The sequence below is a fragment of the Elephas maximus genome, chromosome 2, assembly GCF_024166365.1.
Source record: "Elephas maximus indicus isolate mEleMax1 chromosome 2, mEleMax1 primary haplotype, whole genome shotgun sequence".
Classification (NCBI taxonomy): Eukaryota; Metazoa; Chordata; class Mammalia; order Proboscidea; family Elephantidae; genus Elephas; species Elephas maximus.
The window spans coordinates 152,951,371-152,963,526 of record NC_064820.1 but is presented as its reverse complement, the minus strand read 5'-3'; the positions used below and the strand labels follow the sequence as shown (position 1 = coordinate 152,963,526).

The following is a 12,156-nucleotide window of genomic DNA, read 5'->3' as shown; positions in this document are numbered from 1 at the left end:
CAGCCAAGAGTCAGTAGTGCAAAATAAAAAAATAATCAAAAATAATAATAATAATCACACAAGATTTGCAATCCTAGTAATGACAGACTATCTTGTTGCAGGTGAACTTTCCCAATAAAAACAATTGTTGGAGACAATATTAATAAAACATCGGTACGAAGGCATTGGAGAGTTATCAAAGCAGTGAGGACTTCAAGTGTGAACATCCTGCAAAGAAAGGAAGTATGGAGAGGTAGCCCAACAAGGAGCTGCCTTCATCCATGAAGCATTTGCCAATTCATGAGTAGTGGCCAAAGGCTGAGCAACTGAGAAGTCTTATAGGACTGAGAAAGCAAAACTTGGCGTTCAGGGCCTACCAAGGACAAGCAACCCTGGGAAACATGCCAGGCTTTTAATTAGAACCCCAAAAGGGCTATACCCCAAGAGTAGGAATAGACAGAAAATATCCAGCTTTATACAAAAACCAAATTCCAGCCTATGACTGGAATAAGGTAATATTCTCCTACCTTAACTGCTGATGAGACACAAAAGTAAATCTTCTTTGGAAGAGGATAACATCAACCAGTGTATCAAATTATCTCTATAATTTTTCACACTCAATGTCAGGCATTCATTCAAAATTGCCAGGCACAATAGGAACCACCAAGGAAGAAGCCAAGCAATAGAAACAGATTGGCAAGAGATCCAGATATTAGACTTATGCAAACATAGTCTTTAAAATAACTGTGACCAAGAAATTAGATGACAAGATGGAGAATTTCAGCAGAAAACTGAGAACTACAAAAAAAAAAAAAAAAGAGAGAGAGAGAGAATCAATTGGAAATTTTAAAAAATAATAATAATAACTGAAATTTAAAGCTAAACAAATGGACTTAACAACAAGCTAGACTGAGTAGAAGAAGGATTGGTAAACTAGCAGATAAGTCAGAAGAAGATACCCAGGCTTTAAAAAAAAAAAAAGTATGAAAAATACAGAAAAAGCCTAAGAAATCGATGGGCTTAGTAATAAGGTCTAGCATAAATGTAATTAGAATCTCAGGTGGAGAGAGAGAATGAGGCAGAAACAATATACAAAGATACTGCACAATAACTTTCCAAAACTGATAAAAGACACCAAGTCACAGATTCAAGAAGTACTACCGAAAAAATGCACACACACAAAAAAAACCCAAAACCATGGCTAAGTAAATCATAGTAAAACTTCTTAATAGCGAAGGCAAAAAGAAAAAATACACCCACTTCTCAGTTATTAACTGTCTCGTTATCCCACATTTTGCATTTATGACAATAGTAAAAAATCTACTATCCTAATGTTTTGCTTGTTAACGACATACATCTAGCAGTAATGAATGCCGATGTATGAGGCGAGAGTAACACTGGCTGTGAAGGTTAAGGTTATGTGTCAACTTGGCTGGGCCGTGATTCTCGGTTTGGCAGTTATGTAATGATGTAATTTGGCAGTTTTGTAATGATGTAGCCATCCTCCATTTTTAAACATATAATGCCGATTTTCACATAATGATCTGATCTTTGGAATCTTACCATGTTGATAAGGGAGAAGTGGGTATAATGAAAACAGCCAGAGAGCAAAGACACATTTCCTTCAAAAAAGCAACAATAAAACTGACATCTGACCTCTCAACAGAAACAGTGGGATGCAAAAGACAATGAAATATCTTCAAAGTACTGAAAAAAGTAATTTCCTACTAAAATTCTATACCCAGGAAAAAAAAATTTCAAAACTTCTACAAATCAATAAGAAAAAGATAGACAATCCAATGGAAAAATCGGTAAAAGACTTGAACAGGCACTCATTAAAAGAGATTATCCCAATAGCCAATAACAAATGAAAAAATGCTGAGTTTCATTAGTCATCAGGGAAATGAAAATTAAAACCTTATGTATCCACCAGAATAGCTAAAATGAAAAAGTGAAATAATATCAAGTGTTGGTGAGAATGTAAAGCAACTGGGACTCTCATTCATTATTGCTGGGAGCGTAAATTGTTACAACTTTGGAAAATTGTTTGGCAGTATCTCCTAAAGCTGAACATGAACACACCTTATGACCCAGCAGTGTCACTACCAGGTTTATACCAACAGAAATGTGAGCATATACTCACCAAACAATACGTACAAGAATGTTCAGAGCAACATTATTAATAACAGCCCCAAACTGGAAAAAAAATCCAAATGTCTATAAATATTAAAAATGTTGAGAGGTGGAATCAAGCCCACACTGAAGCCTGCCTGATGCTACACTTTTCAATCAATAAGTACCTGCCATTTTTTTAGATAATATTTTATTGTGTTTTAGGTGAAAGTTTACACAGCAAATTAGGTTCCTCTTTAACTATTTTTATACAAATTGTTCCATGCCATCAGTTACAATTTTTACAATGTGTCGGCATTCTCAGTATTTCCATTCTTTTTGTTCCGTTTCCATTGATCTAGCTTCCGTTCCCCTCCTTGACTTCTCATCTTTGCTTTTGGGTAACTGTTGACCATTTGGTCTCATATAGTTAATTGTTGAAGGGAGCACATTACTCAGGGGAATGCTGTTTATTTTATAAACCAATCAATTATTTGGCTGAAAGGTGACTGACAGAAATAGCTTCAATTCCAAGTTCAAAGTATATCTTAGGGTGACAGTCTCAGGGGGTCCTCTAGTCTCTATTCTCCTTTGCAGCAGGTGGGATGGGATCAATAGTTGTATCTTAGACGGCTGCTTGCAAGCTTTTAAGACCCCAGGTGCTACTCACCATACCGGGATGTAGAACATTATCTTTGCGAACTATGTTATACCAATTGACTAAATTGTCCCCAAGATTATGGTCCTAAGCTTTTGACCCAGTAAACCAATCCCACAGTTGTTCGGATATGTCTAGGAAGCAGTACCTGCCATTCTTAAACCTAGTTGAAGTTAAATTTTCTGTTACTTTGAACCAAATCTCTCCTGACCGATCAGGCCCCTTTCCATCCTCACTCTCAGCTCATGACCTTGCATCATGTTTCGCTGAAGAAGTAGAAGCCACTAGACAAGAGGCCCCTTGTCTTCCCACCACTAGAGTTACTAACCTACTCTGTGCCTCTCTTTGTTATGGGAGGTGTGAATAGTCCCCACTCCCATCTAAGGCCACTATCCCCCTGTGCTCTGCATCTTGCCTCAAGGGAAACCTCAATTCTTCCTTTTCTCTCCTGCATCATCAGTTTCTCCTTGTCTGCTGGGTTGATTCTACTGGCACACACACATGCCCTAGTCAGATTTTAAAACAGTCCCTCCTTGACCCCTTCAGCCATTGGCTCACTTCAGTGCTCCACTCAAAGCAAAATATCTCAAAAGACTTGTCTATAACCTCCACTTCCTCACCTGTCATCCTCATTACCACCCACTTCAACCTGGCATTTGTCCTCTCCACCCCACCAAAAGTGCTCTTAGTAAAGGCCTCCAAGACCTTGACCATCCCACCAATGGCCATTCCAACCCTAATGGTCACTTTTCTATTGTCTTCTTACTTGAACTCAAGGAAGCCAGACATTAACACTTGGCATTTTATATATTACCTCTCACAATCCTCCCCTTGATGTCATAGGGGAAATCATTATTTCCATCTCACGGATGTGGAACCTGGGACTCAGAGAGGGCCAGTGACTTGCCCAGGGTCACACAGCTATCACGTGGAGATAAGAGTAGGATCTGAAGTCAAGCCTGTCCCAGATCTTTCTTCTACTCCATATTCCCTGGACTTTCCTACAAACCCCAGAATCAGACACACTGGTGTATGGTCCCCATGAGTCACTGAAATATCCCCAACCCAATGTGGGGGGCTCTGGCCACCTTGGTTGTGCAATGATGATGGAAAGGGGTTAGGTGGGGCCAGATGGCATGATGGGGGACACAGAAGGGTCACATGGAGATGGAGGTCCAGGCACACATGGGCATGCACACCACCATCTACACTTACCACCTGAAGGAGGGCAAGAGAGCCCAAAGAGGGCGTCCCCGGAGCAGACAGAGAAGGAAGAAGGAGTTATTGAGCCGTGAGAAGCAAGCACTAAGTCTGCCCGGGGGCCTGGACTAGGCACAGCCCTCGCAGCCCCAGGCACTCACACCAGGCACTTCAGTTGTTTGCCTGCTGGTGGGTGGGGTTGGTGAGAATGGCTCTTGAGGGCAACCCACCCTTTGACCAGTAGGGGCTGCCTGGGGCACAGTCCTGAGACGGGGCCACATTCGGGTTGTGGCACAAGGAATGGGAAGAGCGCACAATCTTTTAGCAGTGTCTGGCATGGACACAACAAGGGGGCACATCTTACTCAGCACATCCTGAACTCCCATGTGTCTCAGCTGTCCTCACTGCCCTGCTTGGGGGCAGGGGCACAGGCAGGTCTCAGGCAAAAAAAAACTGAGGGCAGGGCCAAGCCCAGAAGCTAAGTTGCCCAGCTCCCAGGTCTACTAAAAGAAAAGTGGTCACTGAGTAGGAGGTCTCAGGAAGGGGGCTGGCAAAGGGTGGGTACACGGACAGCTCAGGGTGGGTCAGTGAGAGGGTGTGCCCCACCCCCACCCCCACTCACATGTCCGTGCAGGTCCGTGTTGAGCAGCATCAGGGCACAGGTGAGCGTGTGGATCCCATCTAAATCAGAGACCATGGGTGGCACTCTCAGTGTGAGGACCCAGCTCATTCCCATCACCAGCCACCCTCCTGTCTCCCAGATGAGGCCAGCCCGGAGGCCTTGGAGACAGGAAGTGGCCAGTCACCTGCCAAACACACTGCTAGACCCAGGGTCTGGTCATGCTCTCTGCTTATTCCACTGCAGAGCAGGAGTCATTTGCCTTCCCCAAGCTCAGGCCCAACCCCCTCCCCCTCTCAGAAGGGACCTGACTACCCTGGACCTGCTCTAGCCCAGACTCCTGCCACTTTGAACCTCAGACCCAGGAATGGGTCCTGGATACACCAGCCCTGCATGGCCTATTCCCCTGTTCCTGGAACTCAGGTTCATCCATAGCCAAGTCCCTAAGAGGGCCCTGAGCCAGACCACCGCCCCAGGCCTCCTACCATACCAAGAATCAGCATTGGAAGAGGGGACCAGGGGGAATGAAGACCCAAAGGACTGAATCTCTAAGATAGAGAAATTTCCAGGAATGCCAATGAGCGTGATCTTTGGGAGGGCTCATGCCCAGCAGACAGACCTAGTCCAAGTGCCACAGCTTAGTAATTCAATGTTTACTGAGCATCTGCTATATGCCAGAGGGACAGGCCACCTGGGCCTAGCAACAGGACAGAGGTGGCAGGTGGACCAGAGGTGGGAGGAGGGGCGGGTGGGCTGGGGGGTGGGGTAGACAGCCATACCTTCTGAGGTGCTGTCCTCGGGGTTGCACTGGCAATACCGGCGGGAGAAGTGTGTCAGGACTCGCTCTCGCTCCTGAGTCTCCCCCATCAGTGGGAAGGCCTTCAGAAAGGCCCTAGAAGGTAATTTGAAGCTGCTGGGGGCCTCTCAGAGTCCTGAGTCAGTCTGGCCCCTCTCCCGGAATAGGTGTTCCCTCATGTATGCATACCCCAGGGCCCCATTACCCCAGCATCTGGGGTCCTAGGTGTCCGCTGGGCCCAGGGAGGCCCAGGCCTGCAGGATAGCCACTCAAGCACGGAGGCCAGGGAGCCTGGCCAGCTTCAGAGCTTCAGCCCTCACCATCCCTCCAGGGCGCAATGCCTTATGAAAACCTCAGGTAGCCCTCAGCTCTTCCTCAGGGTAAATGCCCACTCCTCACTCCCTTCTCCACAGCTAGACCCAGACTGTCCACTCCTACCGCTCAGCTCCCCTCCTCCATGTGCCACCAGCTGGGCCCCTGGGTACAACGCTAACCTCCTTTACCCTTCCCACTCACCCTCAACATCTGAGTCATCGTCAAGTCCCAATTGTTTGTTCCCTACCCTCAAGCTCAATCCCTTCTCCTTTTCTGCCCTCATCATATGCCCCAGGGCACCTGCAACTGCCTCCACACAGGTCTAGCCCCCAAACCCCCAATATATCCCCCCCACAGATGCCCCAGTGGTCTTTCATACAGTCAAGACTCACCCTCTCTTAAAACCCATCACTGGCTCCCCAGAACCCTCAGAATAATGTCTACGCACCTCACACCATGGCCCTTGTTGACTGTCGCAGCCTCCCCTTCTCTCTCTCCAACCATGCACCCACCTACTGCCACCCCCAAACAGTCTTCACACCCTGGACAGCATGGGCACTTTCTGTCCTCAGTGCCTCTGAGTAGGCTGGGCCCCTCCCCACTCTGAAATTAACAGGCAAGGACTTCAAAATAACTTTGATTAGTATGTTCAAGGAAATGGAGGGAGAGATGGAGGAAATAAGTGAAAAGACGGGGAATTCCTTAGAGAATTAGAATCTATGAAAAAATAAAATGGAAAGTCTAGAAAATAAAAAAAAAAATCAATAAAGGGATTTAATGGCATATTAGGCACCGAAAAAAGAGTAAGTGAACTAAAAGCAAGTCAATAGAAAATATCCCTGCTGAAGCAGAGAAAAAAAGAACAGAGGATACTTAAAAAAAAAAAAAATGACATGAGACGCACTAAAAAGTCTAAGGTCTGGCCTCCTCACCTGGCTGGCCCTTACTCTCCTGCAGGTGCTAGCTGAGATATCACTTCCTCCAGGAGGCCTAGGATCCTGGCCTGTGTCTCCCGAGCTGGCCCCTGCCACCAGAGGCCTCTAAACACTGGCTCCATCCACCCATTCCACACCCTTCTGCTTCCTGGGGCCTGCACCTGGCCCTTCTGAGGGGAAAAGCAGGCTGTCTACTCCCCAGGTTCAAACACTAATAAGACCTGAGATCAAATCCCATTTTTACCATTTCCTCTCTCAATAACTGAGGGGAAGTCTCTTTACCTCTCTGGTAAGAGAGAGGTAAAAATGAGAACGATAACACCTACCTGACAGGGGTGTTGAGGATGAAGTAAGCAAAGTGTATAAAGACCTCTAGCACCTAGCATACAGGATGTGCGCAATATAAGCAAGTCCTTTCCTTCCTTTCCTCTCCTAAAGAGTCAAGACTACATTTCCACCTCTTTATATCCTCAATACCAACTACATAGTTGGCACTCACTGAGTGGGTGGGCTGCTGCTTTTATGACCCCTTCCTCACAGCCTCACCAGAGGGGTCAAAAAACCTGCCCAAGTTTTCACAGTAAGTGTATGCTACAGCTGGCGTGAGAATTCAGGTGCACTGCCTGTACCACTTGTGGACGCTGCCCCATCCCAGCCCCACTGACCTGAGCGCTCGGTCCAGAGTCAGGCCCGAGAAGTCGAAGAAACTGAGGTACTCTCCAGCCACCAGCCTGCTGAACTCGTTGCTGTCAGGAGAGCATAGTGTCCTGTTAGAATCAGGGTACAGCCCACAAATGACAGAACAATGGGGGGTATGTGCAGTAGGCACCAGGGCACCCTGGCCCATCCACCCAGACCTGCCCAACCCCTAGGCTGCCTCCTTTGGCTAGTCAGTTGGTCTCTGACAGTTCAACCTTGGCCTGGAGGGGTCAGGAAGGAGGTGATGTCTCAGCCAACACCTGCAGGAGAGTAAGGGCCAGCCAAGTGATGGGGTCAGGGGGCAGGGGTGTGCCAAGGTGGCCCAGAAGAGGAAATGCACATGTCCAAGAAGCTTCCAGCAGGGTCAGCGTGGTCAAAGCCTGGAGCAGGCGTGGGGGCAGCAAGAGATGAGGCAGAGAGCAGGGCCTGAGAGCCAATGGAAAGGTCTGGACTTGATTCTGAAGTGTTTGAGACAGGGAGGGAGGTGAGTAAGATGGTCAGATCTGTACTTTGGAATACTCTCTCTAACTATTTAGAAAGACCCACTGGGAGGCTGGGGAGTCTGGGAGAGAGATGGGAAAAATGGAGAGGAGAGAGATGAGAGAAATTAGAAGGGAGAATTTCTCAGGAAGTGGAACTGAAATGAGTGTGGGGCATGATAGGGAGGGTGGCCCCCCAGGGGGGGATGCTAGAGCTCAGGACAACGGGTGGGCTGAATGCACGTATGTGAAAGCCATCAGCCCACAGACGGTTAATAGTGAGCAGATAGGAGGGGGGAGCCCATGCGTGGGGAGGGTGCATAGACAGGACAGAGGACCCAAGAGATCTCTGTGGGTGGACTGAGGAGAGCAAGTCAGTGAAGGAGACCGAGAAAGAGTGGCCAGAGAGGTAAGGGTGTGGTGTCCCGGAAGCCAGAGAAGAAAAGATTTCAAGAACACCATAGTGAAGAATTCTTGCCCAAAAAGAAAAGAAATTTCCACCTTGATCTAATCAAGCCTTGAGATCTCACTCCTACTCACAGGAGACATAGAAGATAAAGCAACATGTTAAAAAAAAAAAACATGAAGATAAAGCTCTGTCCTCACTGCCATCACCACATCCCACACCTTGTTCCCCCAGCCCTGCAGGGCTGCCCACCACCCTCCCCCTGTTTCCTGAGAGTAGTGGCCTCACCCAAGCAGCCCAGAAAGGAAACCAGATTTAGGGCGAGGCCAGGAATGAGGACAGCAGTGAAAGGAGGGTCCTTGGGGACCATTGGGAGCCCCTCCCCACCGAGCACCAGGCACCCCTGATAGAAGTCATCCACACCCCCTTCAGGTCGATACCAGGTTTGCTCGGGGTTGGTGTGGGAGGCAGCACTCACTTCTTGCCCAGCTGCCGGGCCACATCGCAGCGCTGGAAGCCCTCGAGGTGGTAGAGGCGGCGTGCCAGCCGGCGAGCAGCTTCGCTGACCCCCTGGCACCCATTGGTCAGTGGGTCCGTGCTGCCCGGCTCCAGGCCCTCTGAGCTGCTCAGCTCTGAGTCTGAGTCCGACAGGCCGTCCTTTAGGCTGGGGTCACTGCAGAGGGAAGGATGGACAGAGGGCTGGAAGGTCTCCCTGATCTCTGAAAACCCATATGGGGGCCAGAGCAAGGAAAGAAGCTCCACTGCAGCAGGAGGGAATCAGGTCAGACTTTTATAAAAGCCTCTCAGGTGAGATCCTCAGATGCTACACATGCCCACAACACAGCTGCCTGACTCCCTGTGAACTGTGAGGACCTGGAAGGGCAGCATGGAAACTCAGTACCCAAGGGCTGGGAAGTCTGAGTGCAGAGGGATGGATGGTCTTGGAGAGAGGGCTTGTGACTCTGGACACTGGACTACCCTAACTTCCTTTATCTCCTCTGGGCCTCAGTCTCCCCACCTGCTCAATAGTCCTCCCAGGTCCCAAGCTGGGCCCTGCCTCACCTGGCTGAGTTCAGCAACTTGTCTGTGTGCTCCTCATCATCCTCGTCCCCACCTGGGCCCTGAGGTCCATCCTCATGGAAGCCATTGGGCATGACTGGGAGAGACAAGTGGCTCAGGACATTCTCGGAGCGGCTGCTGGAGATGGAACGGCGCAGGGGGCTACCCAGCTCCCCGTCACCACCAGCTGCTCCCATGTCCCCCTCAGGTTCCATGTCCCCAATGCCCAGCCCAGCCCCTGGCTCTGGGCTATCACGAGCCCGCTGCTGGATGAGGGGCGTGAGGGGGGCCTCGAAGCTGACACAGCTGTCACTCTCGTCTGTGAGGCTCAGCACGTCCAGGGAGTCGAGGCTGCTATACTGGGTGCCCCGCAGCAGCTCCGACTCCACAATCTTCTCAAATGTGGCGCTGAAACCATCTCGCACATCTGGCTCCCCGGGGCCACCCAGCCTGTGAAACACAGGGACCCAGTCACCACTCTGCCAGGGTGTCCCCCATTACAGAGGCTGGTCACTGTACCAATCCATGTCTGGTGCTCCCTGGAGGGTGGGGAGCAGACATGGGTTGTGTTCAGTTTATTTGTTCTTTCAGCTTATACTCGAAAGCACTAGGCACCAAATTCTGGGCTAAGTACTGGGAAGACAGCAATGAAAAAGGCAGACATGATCCCTGCTCCTCAGTTCCCAACCTGGGCATCAAATAAGCATTTGTCTCAATGAACACACGTGAGGCACCTTCCCCCAGCCTGGTGGAGGAGCTGCTCCCTCTGGGTTCCCAGAGCAGTGTGGTTACCTCACTTTCTTTTTTTTTTTTTTTTCAATGGAGACCAAAGTTTGTTAGTGGTTACCAGGAGTGGGAGGAAGAGAGAAAGGGAAGGTTATTGCCTATGGAGTAGAGAGTTTTAGTTTACGGAATGGAAAATCGCTCTGATTAAGGGTAGGGCCGAACAGCTGATTATTGTCAGTACTGTAAATAAGTTGTACACCTGACAGTCATCCACACCAACTTCAAGGAACACTGCATTGCCATACCTTTCAGAGAGGGAAGGATAGAAAGGCTTGGTCATTTTGCAAGGCCCACACCAAGTGGCTGAGAAGTCAACTGCTACAAGTTTATCTCCAGCACCATTCAAGGCTGCCTGGAAATCTGCCTTGCCCTAGCTCTGCTTTACTGTTTTGGCCACTGGGGTCTGACAAGCGACCGTAGAAACAGAACAAATGGACTCAAAGTGCCAGACAGAGCTTGGACCCACAGTGTGGTTATCTCTTTGTCACAACTAATGTCACACAGGGTCATAATATCACTGTCCCCATAGCCTGAGAGGTTCCTAGCTCAGCTTACCACATCTCAGCTCTCAGGTCTTGTCTTTATGTCACCCCTCAGAGTGACTGAGAGGCAGGTCCACCCCACCTGACCCCTCCTCATTATTCTCCATCCTACCCAGCTCTTGTCAGAATGGACAATTGAATTTGTTCATCTGTTTACCATCTGTACCCCAAGCCCCATCCCACTCCAGCCCCCCCACACACACAGTGCATAGTAGGTGTTCAGTACATCTTGGGGAATAACTCCCTGGCTCAACTAACAGATTCTTATTGGTGCCATGGCCCTAACCACATGTCCCAAGCTCTTGCAGGGCCCGGAAATGACTCCAAAGAAGCCTTTGGATGGGCTGTTTCCTATGGCCAGAGCACTCTTCCCTCAGGCACCTGTATGACTAAAGGCCTCCTTCCTCATCACCTTCTTAACAAGGTCTGCCCCAGCCACCCTATTTATAACTGTGACCTGCTCCCAAACATGTGATTCCTTTTTCCTTCTTTATCCGTTTTAAAGCACTCATTCCCTTCCAGTATATCACGCAATTTACTTATTTACTATCTCCCTTGTCTATTGTCCGTCTCCCCCATTGGATCGTAAGCTCCATGAGAGGAGGAATTTTGGTCTGTTTTGTTCACTGATGTGTCCCCAGCCCGTAGAATGGAGCACTACATGGATAAGCTGAGGTATCCTGGGAGGATTCTTATCTATGGAGAGACACACAGGTAAGGCAGGAAAGGGGGGAGAGAAGCAAAAAAAAGAGAGATAAGAACAGAGAGAAAAGAGGAGGGTAGGGGAGAAGAGGGAAAAGGAGAGGAGGGAAGAGAAATAAGAAATAGAGAAAAAGGAGAGAGAAGAGAGATACAAAGAACACAAAACCCACTGCCATCAAGTCCATTCTGACTCATAGCGACCCTATAGGACACAGTAGAACTGCCCCATAGGGTTCTCAAGGAGATGCTGGTGGATTTAAACTGTGGACCTTTTGGTTAGCAGCCGAGCTTTTAATCACTGTGCCACCAGGGCTCCACGAAGAGCACAAGAGAGACAGAAACGAACCAAGATAAAGAGAGCACGAGAGAGGCAGAAACATGGAGACAGAAGAGGAAGAGACACAGAAAGGAAGGAGCAGGTTGAGCCCCTTTTCAGACAAATCAAGACCCATCATTTACAAGGAAGCACATCCTCTCTCTGAGGACCTGGCTGTACCCTGCTGCCCTATCCCAGCTCTGATACCTAGAAGAGATCCGATCTGTATTTGGAGGGCTGGGAAGTGCTCCTTCCCTCCTTGGACCCCTGTGCCTAAGATTCTGTCCCAGTGTGCTTCTTGAAGGAACACACTGGCCTGAGAGGGAAAAGGCCAAGGCCATCTGCCCCTGCACACCCAGCCCCTTGCAGGAATTGAGACTGCAGCCTCATGAGGCCCCCTCCTTCCAGGGAGCTGAAGTAGGGAGGAGGGAAGAAGTCTAACCAGTGGCAGGTGGCAGGGTGCCTGACAGGTGCCTCTATTGACCTGCAGAAAGAGGGGAGGGAAGAAAAGCATGGCTCCCGTGACTGCACACACCCAAAATCTTCCCAGCAA

At 49.0% G+C, this 12,156-nt stretch overlaps 1 protein-coding gene across 4 annotated transcripts in view; it reads right to left on the bottom strand.

The window, feature by feature from the left end:
* Window positions 1-12,156, bottom strand: part of PSD2 (pleckstrin and Sec7 domain containing 2) — a 48,426-nt gene that overhangs the window by 17,940 nt on the left and 18,330 nt on the right. For all 4 annotated transcript variants that reach the window (XM_049873795.1, XM_049873794.1, XM_049873796.1 and 1 more), the window contains 5 exons: window positions 9,261-9,707; window positions 8,677-8,871; window positions 7,280-7,360; window positions 5,348-5,460; window positions 4,572-4,630 (listed from right to left, as the gene is read on the bottom strand). In XM_049873795.1, the coding sequence (XP_049729752.1) occupies window positions 4,572-4,630; window positions 5,348-5,460; window positions 7,280-7,360; window positions 8,677-8,871; window positions 9,261-9,707 (895 nt within the window). The remainder of the gene's footprint in view (window positions 1-4,571; window positions 4,631-5,347; window positions 5,461-7,279; window positions 7,361-8,676; window positions 8,872-9,260; window positions 9,708-12,156) is intronic.